Genomic DNA, 15,950 nt, shown 5'->3' on the forward strand with positions numbered 1-15,950 from the left:
TGTTTTTTCTTGTCTGAGCATTTTTATTAAATTTTGATCTCCAAAGTCAGGAAAATAGTTATGCTTTAATAGAGTACTGAATGATAGTTGCCAGTCAAATGCAACAAGGTCAAAATAACCTATTTCACAACTAACACCTCCAACACATATTGCTTTAATGGAGAACAGTAACTTTTCAAAGCTCCGTGGCATTATTGCTGTCTTGGTCCATTTAAATCCAACCATAACCTCTCATCATTATTTTTCAGTAAGACCACTCATGTGTTGACCTCCTGAAATACAAGACAGGAATCTTTCATGCCTTTCCAGCTCATACAAGGAGGTGGTTATTTTAAGGGACTGCCTGATGCATGTGCTTCACATAGTTCTATGTAATTTAGTGGAGTTTGGTGTTTGAGTCTATCGATTCTCATGCCTCCTTATCATTTTTTTTCTTTTGATGATTACAGCACCGATAATTTCTATACACCTGGGTAACTTCTCCACTTACCACAAAGACATGTATTAGTTTCCCATTAAAAGTGTTATAGTTAGGGAAAACATAGTCTTTCAGTGTTAAACCCTATATTAAACCATTCATGACTTTCTAAACCACAATAAAGATTTCATTTGGGAAGAAATCTATCTCTGGTGGGTTTAGTTCACCTCTTAAAATTCAATCTAAAATATATATACAGTTGTATTTGAGATTAAAGGGAACTTTTTTTAATCTTCTTCCATCAGAAAGTGTTTCTCCATGGTCATGTTTTGCCTGGATGCCTCAGGAAATAACACTGCTTTGAAACTCACAGTTCTGCCACATAGATATAGGAGACATTTAGGAGGAAATAGTTAAATTTTATGGCATTTGTTTTGAAGTAAGAAAAACAGTTAGGGTCTGATTCTCATTTTGTCTGCTCTGAAAGTGTGAGACACTCCTCCAGCTGGTGCTAACTGCACGTGGTTTGAAGCTCTGAGCTCTCCCAGCTCTGGAGCAACTTCAGCTCCATCAAAACCAGCAGGAATGATGGAAGCCTGCTCCTCCACATGGCAACATGAGTGCCTTGTGAAGCAGCTCTGGGCAAAGGGCACCCCTCTGCAAGACACTACTCCAATGCGACAAGAGTGTGGGCTAAACACATTTCTACCACTGTTTCAAGTGTTCGGACTCACAGTTGGTATTTTAACTTTTCATTTTATACAACCCCTAGCGTACTAGGAAATTGGTTTATGCTGGTAGGATCCCTACTGGGAGAACTGACTCCATTTTCCTGCAAAAATAACTGCACAAGGGTAGCACAATTTCATGCCAACAACAGCAAGTGAAATTTTTCTGATGAAAATATTCCACGAGGAATTTCATCACAATATTTTGTGAAAATATACTGGCTTCCACTAAATTCTGCAAATCTTTTTGCAAGAACTTTTCATACAGGGAGAAGGCAAACCAGAAGGAAAAGTTCTTTCCATCTCACTTGCCATGATGCCATAGTTCCATGTTGAAAAAACCCCCAAGTTTTGGTATAATAAATAACACAACAAATGGAGCACACATCAGTAAATATGATCATGTTCTGGCTCACATACTCTTTCCTCAGACTACTCTTCCATCCATTAACATTCCTGTATGATGGAACTGCTAATGTCTGAAGTGGTACACAATGTAAGCAGCAGTCTTCTGACAGGATCTTTGCTCAGCTGTTGGGATAAGGGGAGTGATTCCGTATCACTGTTAAAACCATGCCAGGATTGCAGGTCATATATTCCTGGTCCTTACTATGGCTGGTGAAAGTTGTAAAGCTGGACCTGCATATTTATTTTACTTCACAGTGTTTCCCTTCCTCCTGCTTTTGAAAGACAAAAGAGCAGAGTCTGGAATCAACACAGGTCAAGTTCAACAGCTGAGTCTCAGAAAGGAAAAAAAAAGCGTATTTTCCTAATGCTGCACTAATGCTTCATTCCCCAGTAGGCAGCCAGCAAACCTCAGCTCAGAAGCAGCTGTCTTCTACAAGACACTTAATGGAGGAGAATCAGACTGTCAGGGGGCTTATTATCTAGTAGGAGGTGGCATAATGTAGTAAGTTGGGACTTGCTGTTTGGAAGGCAATTGCCCTGTTAAACTCTCCTTCCCCCATCTCATAGCAACCCTCTGGAGATACTAAGAAGAGTCTGAATGACAGTCACTTTACCAGAGGCAGAGATATCCATGAGAGGAGTATTTCCCTGGGACTTAACAGATCAGCCAAGTTACAGGAGGTGCGGACAGAAAGGGCAGGGAGGCAGACTGTAAAGCTGCGTCCATCACTTCAGCAGCACTTGCTGAGTCACGTGGAGATGTTTCCTACCTGGAGCCTAAGCACCAGAAAAATCATGCCCAGGGAATGGCAGGTATGCCTTTATCCAAAGCCTTGCTCATCTGTTTGAAACGGATGCTAGCTAAACCTGAGGTTTGAGGTTAAGGTCACTTCTCCCAGATCCACAGGACAGGTGACCCTGTGCTTCCACACTTAGTATGCCTTCGGCAGCAATCGCCAACACCTTCCCGCCAGCACCACTAAGCAGTGATTTTGTGGGGATGGGCTGAATTCAAAGCTGGTCCTTGACTTGCTACCCACTACCGATTTTGGGCTGATCCCAAAACAGTGTGGACATAATGTTCAGCAATCATAAAAGAGGTAACTTATATAGGAGAAACAGAAACAAGCTCCGGATCTACGACAGAGCAGAAGTTTCTAACACCAGTGATTTCCACAGTGCCAGTGAAATATATCATTCAGCAGACCTGCAAGACTGTAGCCCAAAGAGCATTGCAGCCAGCTTAGCGTGATGTCTCTGACCTCAGCATGGCTAGGAAGGCTAATCATGAGATGTCTCCTTTGTGACTAATTTAGTTTTCAGAGGTCTAATAGCTGTCACTGGCCTGAAGCAGAACAGCCTCATCCGTGGTTATGGGGAGCGAAGAGGGAAAAAGCTGGTGGTGACGTATCTGTGTAGCACTCTGAAAGCAAAAGAGACAGCTCCGTTTCACATGCCCAGACAAACTGAGCCAGTAAAAAGGTCATCTGATGGCTGGTATGTGAACTGATGAGTAGAAAAATGGTTACATAAATGCTGTGGTTCACTGAGTAAGGAGAAGAGAGACTGGCAGAAGCACTTGCAAAATGAGAACCTTCCAAAACTATGACTACATACTGTCCACAAACGTGTGGCAAGCTACACTAAATATGAAACATCTTGGAGATTATGCACTTTGTCAGACATGTTGCCAAGGCCTAGCACCGTCCTCTCTACAGGATTTGTTGCAAAGGACAATGGATTACATCTCAAAAAGACACTGCATAGTTGTAATTTCCAGTGTGTCCCTTCACCTTGGTGTGGTGAAAAGTGGACAGAATGAGCTCTGTTGACAGCAGCTGGGATGACCTGCATTATCTGAACTAACCCTGCTCAGCATATTGAACAACCAGTGATCTTGTGATGGTTTAACAGATCTGCATGCCTCACCATCTCTATTATGTAACCAGACATGGCCAGGGTGAGTAGACAGCAGCAACCCAAGCATCCTACATTCAGTGACTTTCACAAGACTGGACAGCAGCCTCTTATCCCTTGCTCATAAAAATGTCAATTGGCATCCTACAAGATCTTGATGAGATGATGGACATGGTAGCAAAGAGGATACAAAAATCAGTAATCCTTTCTCTTGCCCTTTTGGATATTCATGAAGGAAGAGACTCTTCCATCAGTAAATAATTATCCCTGGTGAACCCTAGTGCAAGGCAGGGGGTGTACTCCCCTGGGAAACTACCACAATAAAGGAATATTTATTGATGTCAATATATGTAACTACTTGAAAACTGCTGTGGTTTCATTTCTTTCAGGTAACACATAGACAAGGTTAATTTTATTGAAAAAATTAAGTGATATGCCAAGATATCATAATGGTAGTCATTAACTTGGACCCTCTTCATTATTGGCAGCTGAAATGAAGTATGTGGCCAGTATTACTTGACAGACAACAGACAGATGTTCATCATCTCCTATCCACTCTTCAGGTTACACTGGAAGCTTCTTTAGCACAGCAGTTTAGTCAACAAGAAGGAAGCACCTGCTCCTTCCTAAAGAGGGCATGGAAATCATCCTCATGATCAGGATTTCCTCCAAACTTGAGTATCTACATTCAATTACAATCTCTTGAAGAACAATGTGACCCTCTCAATATTCCAAATATCCTCTGGAGTAGTTTGTTTCACCTCCAGCTTGCAGAGTTGTTCCTAGACTACTTGCTGGGACAACACTGAAACTGTGTCCTCTGTACAACAGAAAGTCTTCAGGATTCTTCCTATCCACAACAATCATGCCACATCCCCATGAAACAAACATACCAGCGGCAGAAAATCTCCAGAAGTATCACAAAATCATCTATAGCAGCTCCAATACATAACAGCACATACAATGAATCATACGTTCAGTACATCCAGGGATGTTCTTACTAACTTTTTTTACATTGAGGAGTTCTTCAGCTGAGCTAGACAACAATACGTAGAAGCAAGAGGACTTCTTTGCTGTAGTCATAAGTTTACAGTCTCATTTTCAGTGAGGCACAGCAAGTGAGTGAGTGAGAAAGTAATGGGGAAGGACAAGGATAATGACAATAGATCACAGTGGCATTGATTCGCTACATAGAAAACTGATGACTCAGAAAGGTTCCTCTTTAATTTCTATATAGCAGCCACCCCAAAATCATTGCTCACACCGGCCATCATTAATTTGTTGATTTCTTGAAGGCATTCCGATAGGAGCAGTAGATCTTAAAAGAGTGGGTAGAGGTTTTATAGACTTGTTCCTCCACAGCACTCTGCAAGTAAAAGGCAATGAAGAAGCAACTGTGCAGATAATAGTAATATACTGAACTTTCAAGGCAGGAGTGAAGGGAAGGAGGCATGCATGTACAACCTAATGAGATGAGATGAGATGAGAAGAGATGAGATGAGATGAGATGATCAACTCTCTCTGAAGGCAGTGGGAATCTTTCTATTAACTTCAATGAGAGTTCAATCAAGCCCTAAAGGACAAAAGTAGAGCAGGTCATTAAGGCAGACTGTGAAAGTGCAAACAGGTTTTGAAGTATTTTGGAGGTGTTAATATTAAAAAGTATGGCCAATATGATATATTTCTGTAAAGTGAGGCAGCATCTGTATGCCCTGACTAGAGTATGTTTCCTGGGTATAAAAAGTGCCCTGGTCCTGGCACATTTCTGGATGATTATGTCATGGGGACAGCATCAAACATATTACGTTCTGACAGGCTGCAAACAATCTGGGAAAAGAAACGCAGACTTTATACCACTAGAAGGTTGGGATACTCAGATTTCCACTGATCGTGCACCATTCATTTTTAGTCCTGCTGGCTGCTAAGCTCAAAGTTACTATTATCTTTCAGTGACTTATAAAAGGGAAAAAAAGCAAAAAACACAGGCTCACGCAGGTCTGACTCTTTCCTCCCTCCAATTAAATTTCTGTCAGAGGGAGGTCTCTATACCCTTCTAATTTTACAAGGAGTCATCAGTTCTCCCTCTACAGCCCATGTGTCAAAGGGATGTTTGGATCCTTCTTTCCCCTTCTATATAATCACTCCACTCAATCTCCATATTTCTTCCCTCACTCTCTTCAATTCCAGTCCAAAACTGTCGCATGAACTGCTAAGGAAATAGACAAATATTTCATTAAATTTCTACCATGGAATTCTTGTTCTAGATGATAAAAAACCACTGGTGTCTAGCCCTAGCTGTCCTCAGGACAATAGCTATTACGATCATGTAGGAACAGAGGAGGAAGAAAATAAGAGTATACAGAAAAATGCACTTTTGAGGCCCAGCATCTAGTTATCTAATAGAGAGAAGAAATACTTTGATAGATCAATAAGGAGACTTTTTAATGACAGTAAACATTTCTTAGCCCTGGTTCAGACTACGGATCAGAGTTCAAAATGCTAGAATTCTAAATACTTTGCATTTACTAAGTAATACTTATCAGATGTTTTGCTGTAAAGATATTACATTTAACTTTCACCAATCAATAAAGTGAATAGCATTCATCAATTATTTGATATGTGTTGCTAAATATAAAACACTTAGCACTTAGGTACACGTTCTATGTAAAAGCTTTTCATTATACTGTCTAATTTCTGCGATTATTATAGATCTTGCTTGTTGCTCATCCTTAACTCCTCCTCCCTCCCTTCCCAACTCTCCTTCTTTTGTAATTCATTTCAAGTAGCTAAAACTGCGTACAGAGTAACTAAACAATTATCTAGGATCAATTCCAAAGAAACAGTTGAGGAAAACACAAGTATGCTTTATGAGATTCCACTGGGAGGAAAGTTTATTTTTACCTGATTTGTTAGACACCCATATAATTGCCTCTGATGAGATGTGGCTCGTATTTCCTACTGCAATTGTTAATGGAATCTGCCACAAGTAGCTGCAAGACAAAGGAGGGGGAATCTAAGAACAAAAATACTGAACTGATTCTTCTCACAGCAATCAGGGATCATGTCAAAGAAATCAAAACACAATTTCAGCAGCAGTGTAAAGATGTGGATTCTAACAAGTTACCTTGATTTTGAAATGCATTTGCTATTAGCAATAAAACAATGAAAAAGTCATTCATCTTAAAAAAAATCCTAAATTATATTTTACATTTTTCACACACTATCATCACATGAGGGCTTTTTGCAAAGCTTTCCTAATTTAGCAAAACGATTCACAAAAGAGGAAATAACGATTTCCCACAGAAAGAAAAATACTTTTTTACATTTACTTAGAAAAAGAGAACGTTCAGGTAAAACATGCTTTGATTTATAGGAATCCAAAGTTTAAAAATAACATACTCTTCTAGCAACTCCTCAAAAAGCTATGATGGGCTTTCATAGCTGCTGGTTTATAAAACCAAAATGAATGGGATGGATATCCACTTCTTTGCACCATTTATTATCACTTACATGTATGCAAACCGGACAAAACATGCTATATGTGGATTTGGAGACATGCTGGCATAATCAGACCCCAACTTCCTTACAAGGTATCACAAAGCATTTCTTATATGGAATAAATCTTATAATATACCTAAGACTTTTATATCTTTATCTCAGTAAACTGAAATTGACTGTATGAGGTCAATCTTTTCGGGGAGAGATGGAAAGGATGAATTCCTGTGTGTTTTCATTATCACCTCTCTTCCTGAACTCTCAAAACTATCATTTCACCAGCAAGCGAAAGAACAGACGTTTCCCTCACAGGCCTGCCAAGTCATACTGTACACCACTTCAAGGGGAAGCACTCAGTAATGGTACAGGTGGTACCTCTACCTAGGGAGTATGTGTGTGTCTAAGGATGGCAAAAGAATGACCCCAATTCAGATGTCACCACACGCTACCACTTTGGTATCAAAGTAGTATATAATTTTAGACTGATTGCATTAAAATGGTGCAATGATCAGTGTGGTCAAGTTCTCAATGTGTACATCAGCTCCTCTCCTGTCAGTACACAGCATTGCAAAACTAGGCTATGGTACTAAAAAAAAATTTGTTTGCTCCTTTCCTAGAAGCCTGCTCCACTGAACTACAAACACCACCCAAATGTGCCACAACTGCAGCCAACACATGCTGGCTTGCAAGGCCTGCCTTGCTGGCCTCACCCGGGGGCTGGGGGAGAGAGAGACCCCTGCCCTGCTGGCCCTGCTGCCACGCATGGCTCCCAGCTCCCCACCAATTCACAAAGAGCCTGCATGCATGGGGCTCTGCAGCGCTCAGAACAGAACAACATGTGCCGGGAAACATTTGTCCATACAGCAGGGATTCAGCAAAGAGGGGGAGATACTTGGGAAACTGTACAGCTGAAAGAGCTATGAGTGACACTAGAAAGAAAACATGGCGTTTATTGCAATATGGGAGAAGAAAAATGGTCCCATGTGATTTTGGGTTCTCTGAATGTTGGTATCATGACACACTAGGAAAATTATTAGATCTACTCATGCACTGAAGACATGGTCCACATAAGCACATACTCTGGCAGACACTTTTTAGATCATTAAGCTGTGACATTTGAAGATGTTACTGCCTTTATCAGTCTGCCCACTCCTTGTACTGAACGTTACCATGCTCCATAGCACAGCCAGCAGAAAAAGATGTCAGCTAGTGCATTAGCTTCTCCAGTTCTCAGTCTGGGGTCTTCACACAGTTACCTTCATTGTTGGCTTAATTAATAATCTGGACTGAACTGGAGAAATTCGGTGAAAACATGTATTGTATCCTGCTGCTTCTGCTACAGTGGCAGTAACTTCTGGGTTTGACAGGTGATGGTAGTCAGGAGATGCTGCGAAGTGATGCACTGGAGAATATTCACTACTCTCTTAAATACCTTATGCCTTACTAGACACCCACCAAGGTTTTAGAGTCTGTCCAAAAAACTTTAGGAAACATATCCTCTTTAAAAACACAGCCAGTTCTAAATACTTTTCCAGAATGAAAAAGATGCTGTCAAACTGTGATTGAGAAAAATGAGGCAAAATTAAGCATAAAGCTTGTACATCGTCTGAAAGAACAGGAACTCTGGTATATGAAAAAAAATAAATGAAAAACTACATTTGAATGGTATTTTTATGACTCTTGAGATCAACTCCTACCGAAAAAGTTAAACTGCACAATAAAAGATACTAAGAACTGCCTGTGTAGCTGATTTAAACAGATATATACACATACACAAACATTAATGTATGAACATATACATGGACACCTTTGATTTTGAGAAGGAACTTCATAGAAAGATAGTCTGTACATTGCAATATCTATACAGACAAGAATTTTGTATTACCTTATACTATTTTATGTTACCTCCAGTCAACGTAAATCCTATTGAAATAAGGACAGATCTTCTGCTGAAAGGTGACCTAGATGTGGAACAGGAGTCAGACAAGCTACACATCCTCAGAAAGCAGATGTGGATTTAGTTGGGAAGATTAGTACTGGTAGATTGAACTTTTTTCTCCCCAAGATGAGAGACCTCCTGATGTTATTGGCACTCTCCAGAACCTGCAAGTCTCATCCTCTTGGTTATTGGTTTACCAGGTGAATCACAGATCTCCTTTCAATAGACATCTCCAGAAACTCATTTTTCCTACTTTATTGCTGCTGTTCTCTTTATCTGCTTTCTCCTTCCAGTCTTCCTCATTCTCAATGAAACTTCTGACGCTGTTGCAGAAGCAGCTGTGGCTAACTTTTTCATACGTATGTGAAGGAGATGTATTTGGCTCTCCTTTCAGGAATTTTCATTAAGATTTCTCCTACTCACCATGTTTGAGTGACCTGTATAGACTCTGTTGTCCAGGTGTGACTAGGAAGAAGTCCTATATTTTTTTTGCACTTTTCTATCACACTTTTCTACTTTACAGAGATAAAAGGAAAAAAGGGGCCCACTCACCTGTTTTCCTCCTGCTTTGTCTGAACGTAGTATATATCTTTTATTTATTCTTTATACATTGGGAGCACCACCAGTTTGGTCTAGCTATGTATTTGACCAGGGAAAAAAGCATCCTGTTCCACCTGGCTATCCACTGCCTGCTGTGACGAACCAGTGCCAGTGAAAACAAGTATCTAGCCTTGAGAGCCCAGTGGCAAGGGCAGCAGGACTTGAAACAATCTGTTTGGACCTCCTGCCCTCAAGAATATGTCTGCAGGAATCAGATGCCTGTTCAGGTAGCACACTCAGTCCCTGGGTGAAATGGAGCTAACGAACCAAGTGTCCAATCTGCCCGAGGTGCTGCTGAGCTTCAGAGGGATCTGCACATAATACCCTCTGGATACAAACTTTGTCACCTTAAGAGTGAGCTAAAGGCAGACCACTTAATCAGGGGGAAAGTAAGGGCTATTTCAGGAATTTAAGAAACCAACTCTGAGGATAAGGAGGAGAGAAATCTAAAACTGGAACAGACATGGTAAATGCAAACTGTGACGAGCATAACACTGTTCAGTCATAACTGTCTTAAAGAGATGTAGGAAAGAGGGATCTTGTTAAAAGGTAGCATAAATAAGCCTTCTACTGTTGATTTACATGTGAGAAACTGTTAATGTGAAATAGTTACATTTGACAGGATAACATGCACAATTAAAGTGAATGCATTGGTGCTTCTTTTTTTTTTTTTTTTTTTTTTTTTGTAGCACCACCTCAATGCATACATAATAGCAAAGCATGTTAGCATCTCCATTAAGCTTAAAGAATTATCAGAGTGTCTTGTTTGATAAAGTAATACAATCTTGCATCTGCCAAGGTACATGCAATACTAGAAGCTAGCTAATTATGCTGCTTGGATTATATAGATTTTTTTTCTTGACCATTACATAATGACTACGTAGCCAGTATTAGTGTACTTTACCTCATTCAGAAAATGATCACATTTGTGATGAGTACTTGCATATTCCTTGACTTCCAATTAATAGGAATTGAGATCCCTTTGTGGGCAAATTCTGAGACCATATGGTGTTAAGCAAACATGATGCCTCACAGTTCTGTCTCTGATGAACCGTAATGTTCCAGTAACACTGGACTGTCAGTGGAACAATTAGTTGGCTGCTTCATAAAGAGCTATGCAAAGCCAAAAAAGGGCAGTCGTTTATTTCCTCTACTGACAAAACAAAGATCTCAGATCATTAAAAAAGAAAAGGGAAGGTTCTTGGAGTGTCAGATTTTGCACACTTCTACTTTTTCACATCAATGAACTTTTTTGCTGAGATGTAAACCATTTCCAAGATTCATCTTCCCAGTAACCATAACGTGCCAAGCTTCCACCCACTGCCAGCAGTGAATACCATGTTCTTCCAGTGGCATTTCTCCTTTCTCCCCTGGATTCAAAACTAAACAAAGTTCAGCTATTCCTAGTCATTACTCACAGAACAATGAAGGTATCTGCTCAGTATTCAGAAGCTTATTACCCCTGGCTCCATTGTGAAGAGTATACAAGTAATATGATTGCTTCATACAAAGTGACAGAACATCTGTACCTAAAATACCTAAAAAAGCAGGACTTAGCTTACCTTTTTTTTGAATGAGAGAAGAAGTGAACGACCACATCCCTCTCTACATCCTTCTGCTTTTACAGACCTCTGAGTTAAAGTCTCCTAATCCATCCTGCTGTTCTTTATACAGAAACTATACTTAATCCTTCTTATTTTCCACCTCTGTATATTTTCTATCTATTATACTCTTTTCCGGGTTAGAAAGCCAGGCCTGCCCTCACTGCTTTGAAGGCATGCCTGCCATGGATTAAGAGTGGCATAATTCTTGTCTCTTCTACACTTTTTATACTTTTTTTAATTCTCCATTCCTACTAATCCCTACTGTTATATTTATTTGCTTGACTGTGTCTGCACACTGAGCTGGTGTTTACAGAAAATTACCTACCACAACTCCAAAATGTCTTTCCCAAGAGAGAACAGTTTCTTCTGAACCCACCACTGAGCATCTAAGTTAGGACTGTTTTCCCCATATGCATCAACTCATTATCAGCATTAAGCTTCATTGGCCATTTTATGACCATGTCAACCAGCACTGAGGAATACTTCTATAATGTTGGCAATTAACATTTGGATTTACTACCTTCACAATCCTCCTATTATCAGAAAACTGTCATCTCACTCTTCCATGCCTTTTATCACATGACTGAACAGGAAAAACTTCATCACAGGTTTCTCAAGAATTTCACAGGTTATCGCTCTCCACTGAGACATTCAACCATTTAATTTCTCACTTTTTGCTTGTATTCCTTAACTGAGATCTTCCCTCTCATCCAAGTACACATTATTTTCTTTAGGAATCTTTAATGAGGAAGCTGAACATCAAAAAATACATAAAGAATAGTTAAAATGACAAAAGGCTAGATACATCTAGATATAGAAGACATCTATTAATAGACTTTGATTATATTCTTATCTAGAAAATCAAAGGGGGAGAACAAGGTACAGACTTGAGAAAAAAAATACTATTTTTTAGTACTTCTAACAACAGAAGAATAAGGGGCAAAATTAAAATGCTATGTACAAAAAGCAAATTAAGTGATCTGCCTTTTAGCAGGATATAATGAGCATAATTATTTTAAAGTGTAGTAACAATCATTAACTTCAATCACAGAATGATTTAGGTGGGAAGAGACCTTAGGAGATAAAGCCCTCCGCTCAAATGCACCAACAGCAACAGGAAAACAGTTTCATTGTAGGTAGAACATGAGATCAGAGGAGGATACACAGGCTGTACATTCAGTGGCATCACACAGTGTCATCACATGAAGTCAGTCAAGTCAAATGTGGCAAATGAGTTGCCACCTGCTTTTCCTAATCTCTCCCACTGCAAAGCATCTACAGAACTACTTTCAGAAAAACTGAACACCAAAAGCTGTGCGTACCTTCAAACAGCTTACTAGGATGAGAAATTAAATTGTCTAAATTATCCCAGGCTGGAAAAACAGAAATAATGTACCCATCAGTTGGCACTAGTGAAATCTCAACCATCATTCTTCTGTGTTGCAAGTTTGGTTATGCAAAATAGTGTCAAATAAGCTGCCATGGGGTACTTGAAACATCTGACATGGGCTGGAAGATCTGGTAGAGCACCTACCGATGCTCCTGCCCATGTAGTGGCAGCACAAGGTCAAGTAAGATACCTGAGGGCACCTCCAATGGCACCAGTCACCTCTGCAAGTAACTGAATGGGCCTCTCCATCCACTCAATGTTGACAATGATAACTTCCAGAATTAAACACAAGTTTCCCAAGGAAGCTTTTTCATTTCTGCATTTCTAACTGAAAAATGCAACTTTTCAAAACAAAGCGACTTACAAGAAAAAGAAGGTTTCAGCACAGATTTTCAAATAAAGCACTTAACTGCTGAAAATATTTTATAACTACTGTTTTAAATAAAAACTTTCACTTTGCTGATTAAAAATGAATTTCAGCTAGAAATACAAGTTAATTGAAGGCAGAGATTAAAATGAGTAAAACTGAAATATAAGGTACTGAAATTACAGAATTGAAATGAATGTTCTAAACCAATTTTTCCCCAATTTTTGCTTTGATTTCTGTCCTGATTCAGTACAGTGAAATGTTTTGATATGTTGGAAATTTCTGTGGGATGGGAATCCATTTCTTGCTCATCTGTAACACTGATTAATCTTTGTAAAGTATTTGGAGAACATAATAATCTAAGACTTCATATCACTGAAGGATATGATTAAAGCTATTTAACACAGAGATAAAGTGAGGCATAAAAATAATTTAAGAGTAAAAAGGACAAAAAGACTATCCAAGAGAAAAACTGACTGGTTAAGACACCTGCCTCCTTGTTTTAACCACCAGAACTTGATAACCAAAATGCCAATTCTGTCTCTTCAGTTAAAGATAAAAGCCTGGTACATCCAAAGTGGCTGAAGCTGAGCAACAGGGAGCAAGGACTCCTTGGCATTAGTTTCCCATTCTCAGTTCACCAGATGGAGAATGCTTAAATTTCATATACACAGAGACATATGCTTGGGTGAGCAGCCCTGAGTCTGAGGAGGAGACACCTTCCCAGTGCAGCCCTTGTGAACAGTGGCAATTTCTTGATGAGGTGAGGATGCTGACAGGGGCATTTCCTACCAAGGGAATACCTTGCTATGAGCCCTCCGTACAAATTCATGTTGTTGGGGTTTCAGACACAAAAGAATGTGAAAGCAAAGTAATGAGAAAATGGGACCTTTCGGAAAGCAAGTCTTACAGAATGAATTAGAGATCTGTACTTTTACTTCAGTTGCACGCTTTGCATATACATATACAAATAGTGACCAGTAAAAGAAGCATTTAGCTGCATGGCTGCAAAAGTTTCTGGCTAATAACCTTAAAGCCTATTATAAAATAAAGGGCACGGAGAGTTGATAACATGAACTAGTGAAAGGATAGCGTGACGTTTGGACATTAAATCAGTATAGGAGGAAGAGAACAGAGATCTCCAATTTCTTTTTCAAGACAACTGCAGTTTGTGTTAGCAAGGTATGCTCATTTTGGCTGGGAGAGAGTTATTTTTCTTTATATTAGCTAGTATGGGACTATGTTTTGGATTTGTGCTGGAAACAGTGCTGATAACACAGTGATGTTTTAGTTACTGCTGAGCAGCACTTACACAGAGCCCAGGCCTTTTCTGCCTCTCACCCCACCGCAGCAGCGAGCAGGCTGGGGGGGCACAAGCAGTTGGGATGGGACACAGCTGGGACAGCTGACCCCAACTGCCCAAAGAGGTATTCTATACCATATGATGCTCATCCTACAAAGCTGGTGGAAGAAGAAGGAAGAGGGAGACATTTGGATGGAGTGATCACGTTTGTCTTCCCAAGTAACCGTTACGCGTGATGGAGCCCTGCTCTCCTGGGGATGGCTGAACACCTGCCTGCCCATGGGAAGCAGTGAACGAATGCTTTGTTTTGTTTTGCTTTGCTTGTGCATGTGGCTTTTGCGTTACCTATTAAACTGTTTTTATCTCAACCTGTGAGTTTTCTCACTTTTACTCTTCTGGTTCTTTCCCCCATCCGACGGGGGGGGGAGTGAGCAAGCAGCTGCACTGTGCTTAGCTGCCAGCTGGAGTTAAACCACAACACAAGGCAAAAGAAGGCCTCTGTTTTCAGTGAATTTGGAATATTAATATAGTGGAAGGTTCAAAGATAAATTGTTAACAGAAAACCTGAAAGTGCTGATCTATGAAATTACCAGCCTTGTTGCTATGATACCTGGAAGTATGTATTCCTAGGCTGAGAGCACAAGTAGACATAAGTGGTCAGTGGGAAACAAATGAAAGTTGTTGAGCAGCCCAACAGCTTTAGAGCTTCTTACTACAGAAGGAGAATTATATGTGAAGCAGAACTCAGCAGTACCAGGTAAAATTTCGTAAGCCACAGTTTCCAGAGAGATTGTGTTGGGAAAGATAATTTAAAAGCTTCATGCAGATTCTCCCAGGTTATTATACAGTATAGCATCTCATTCAGTAAAGAGTATTTCAGGATCCAGGAGAAGCTCATGTGAATATCACAGGAAATCACATACTTTTAAGTGTGATTCTATAGAGTGTTAGTTCTGTTTAATGGGTAAGGACCTGACAATATATTCATGTTGTGAATATCATTCTCACAAGACTGAAGAACACAGAGATTTCATTAGATTTAATATGTGTCAGTAACATGATTATAGGCTGTGCCCAGAGGCATAATACAACAGAAGAAGACACTATTCCCACTCTCACAAGTATTACACCTCCCACACTGAGCCAGGGTGTCAAGGGATTCCTTGTACCTTGTCAGCACAGAAGATGGCAGATAGGAAGGGAAGATCTGACTAACTTTGTAGCACAGACAAATACAAGATGTAAAATGGATAAAGGAGAACAATTTGAAGTAACTGAGATCAACCGAGCACAGCCTGGAAGTATTCGCTGGTCATCTGCATATGCCCAGTATGATTTTAATTCCTATGTTTAGAATAAGAACAAGAAGTTTAGTGCAAAAACCAATAAGAAATAGGTGAAAAATACTGGTAAAGGTAACTGATTACGTTAGTAAAAGTAACTGAATATTTTGGATTCCCCTGCAAGTGGAATGAAAAAGCAGACAATAGTAGACTTTTTAATCAAATAAGAAGTTGCAATTAGCCAGTGTGAATTCAGAAAGGATAGCACTTAGGTTTTATTAACATGAGAAGGCCTGAATTGGTGTTTGAATTGGACAGGACTTTCACAAGTCCTGCAGACAGACAATTGCTGACTGCAGCAACGTGGAGAGGAGGACATGGTAAGTGTGCCATACCACATTAATTGTAGGATGTACATCAAGAGTTTGGGGCACTTGAGCAAAATGAGGAAAGAAAATGGTGCTAAGGTTGGGATCCTGGGGTTCCACGGGTTCTGCC

At 39.9% G+C, this 15,950-nt stretch overlaps 1 protein-coding gene across 1 annotated transcript in view; it reads right to left on the reverse strand.

Annotated features, from left to right (window-relative positions):
* The window catches only part of TRHDE (thyrotropin releasing hormone degrading enzyme), a 214,307-nt gene that overhangs the window by 51,664 nt on the left and 146,693 nt on the right, over nt 1-15,950 (reverse strand). Inside the window, exon 10 of the mRNA XM_056338965.1 lies at nt 6,373-6,461. Coding sequence (XP_056194940.1) covers nt 6,373-6,461 — 89 coding nt within the window. The remainder of the gene's footprint in view (nt 1-6,372; nt 6,462-15,950) is intronic.

This window comes from Falco biarmicus, chromosome 5, assembly GCF_023638135.1.
Source record: "Falco biarmicus isolate bFalBia1 chromosome 5, bFalBia1.pri, whole genome shotgun sequence".
Lineage (NCBI taxonomy): Eukaryota > Metazoa > Chordata > Aves > Falconiformes > Falconidae > Falco > Falco biarmicus.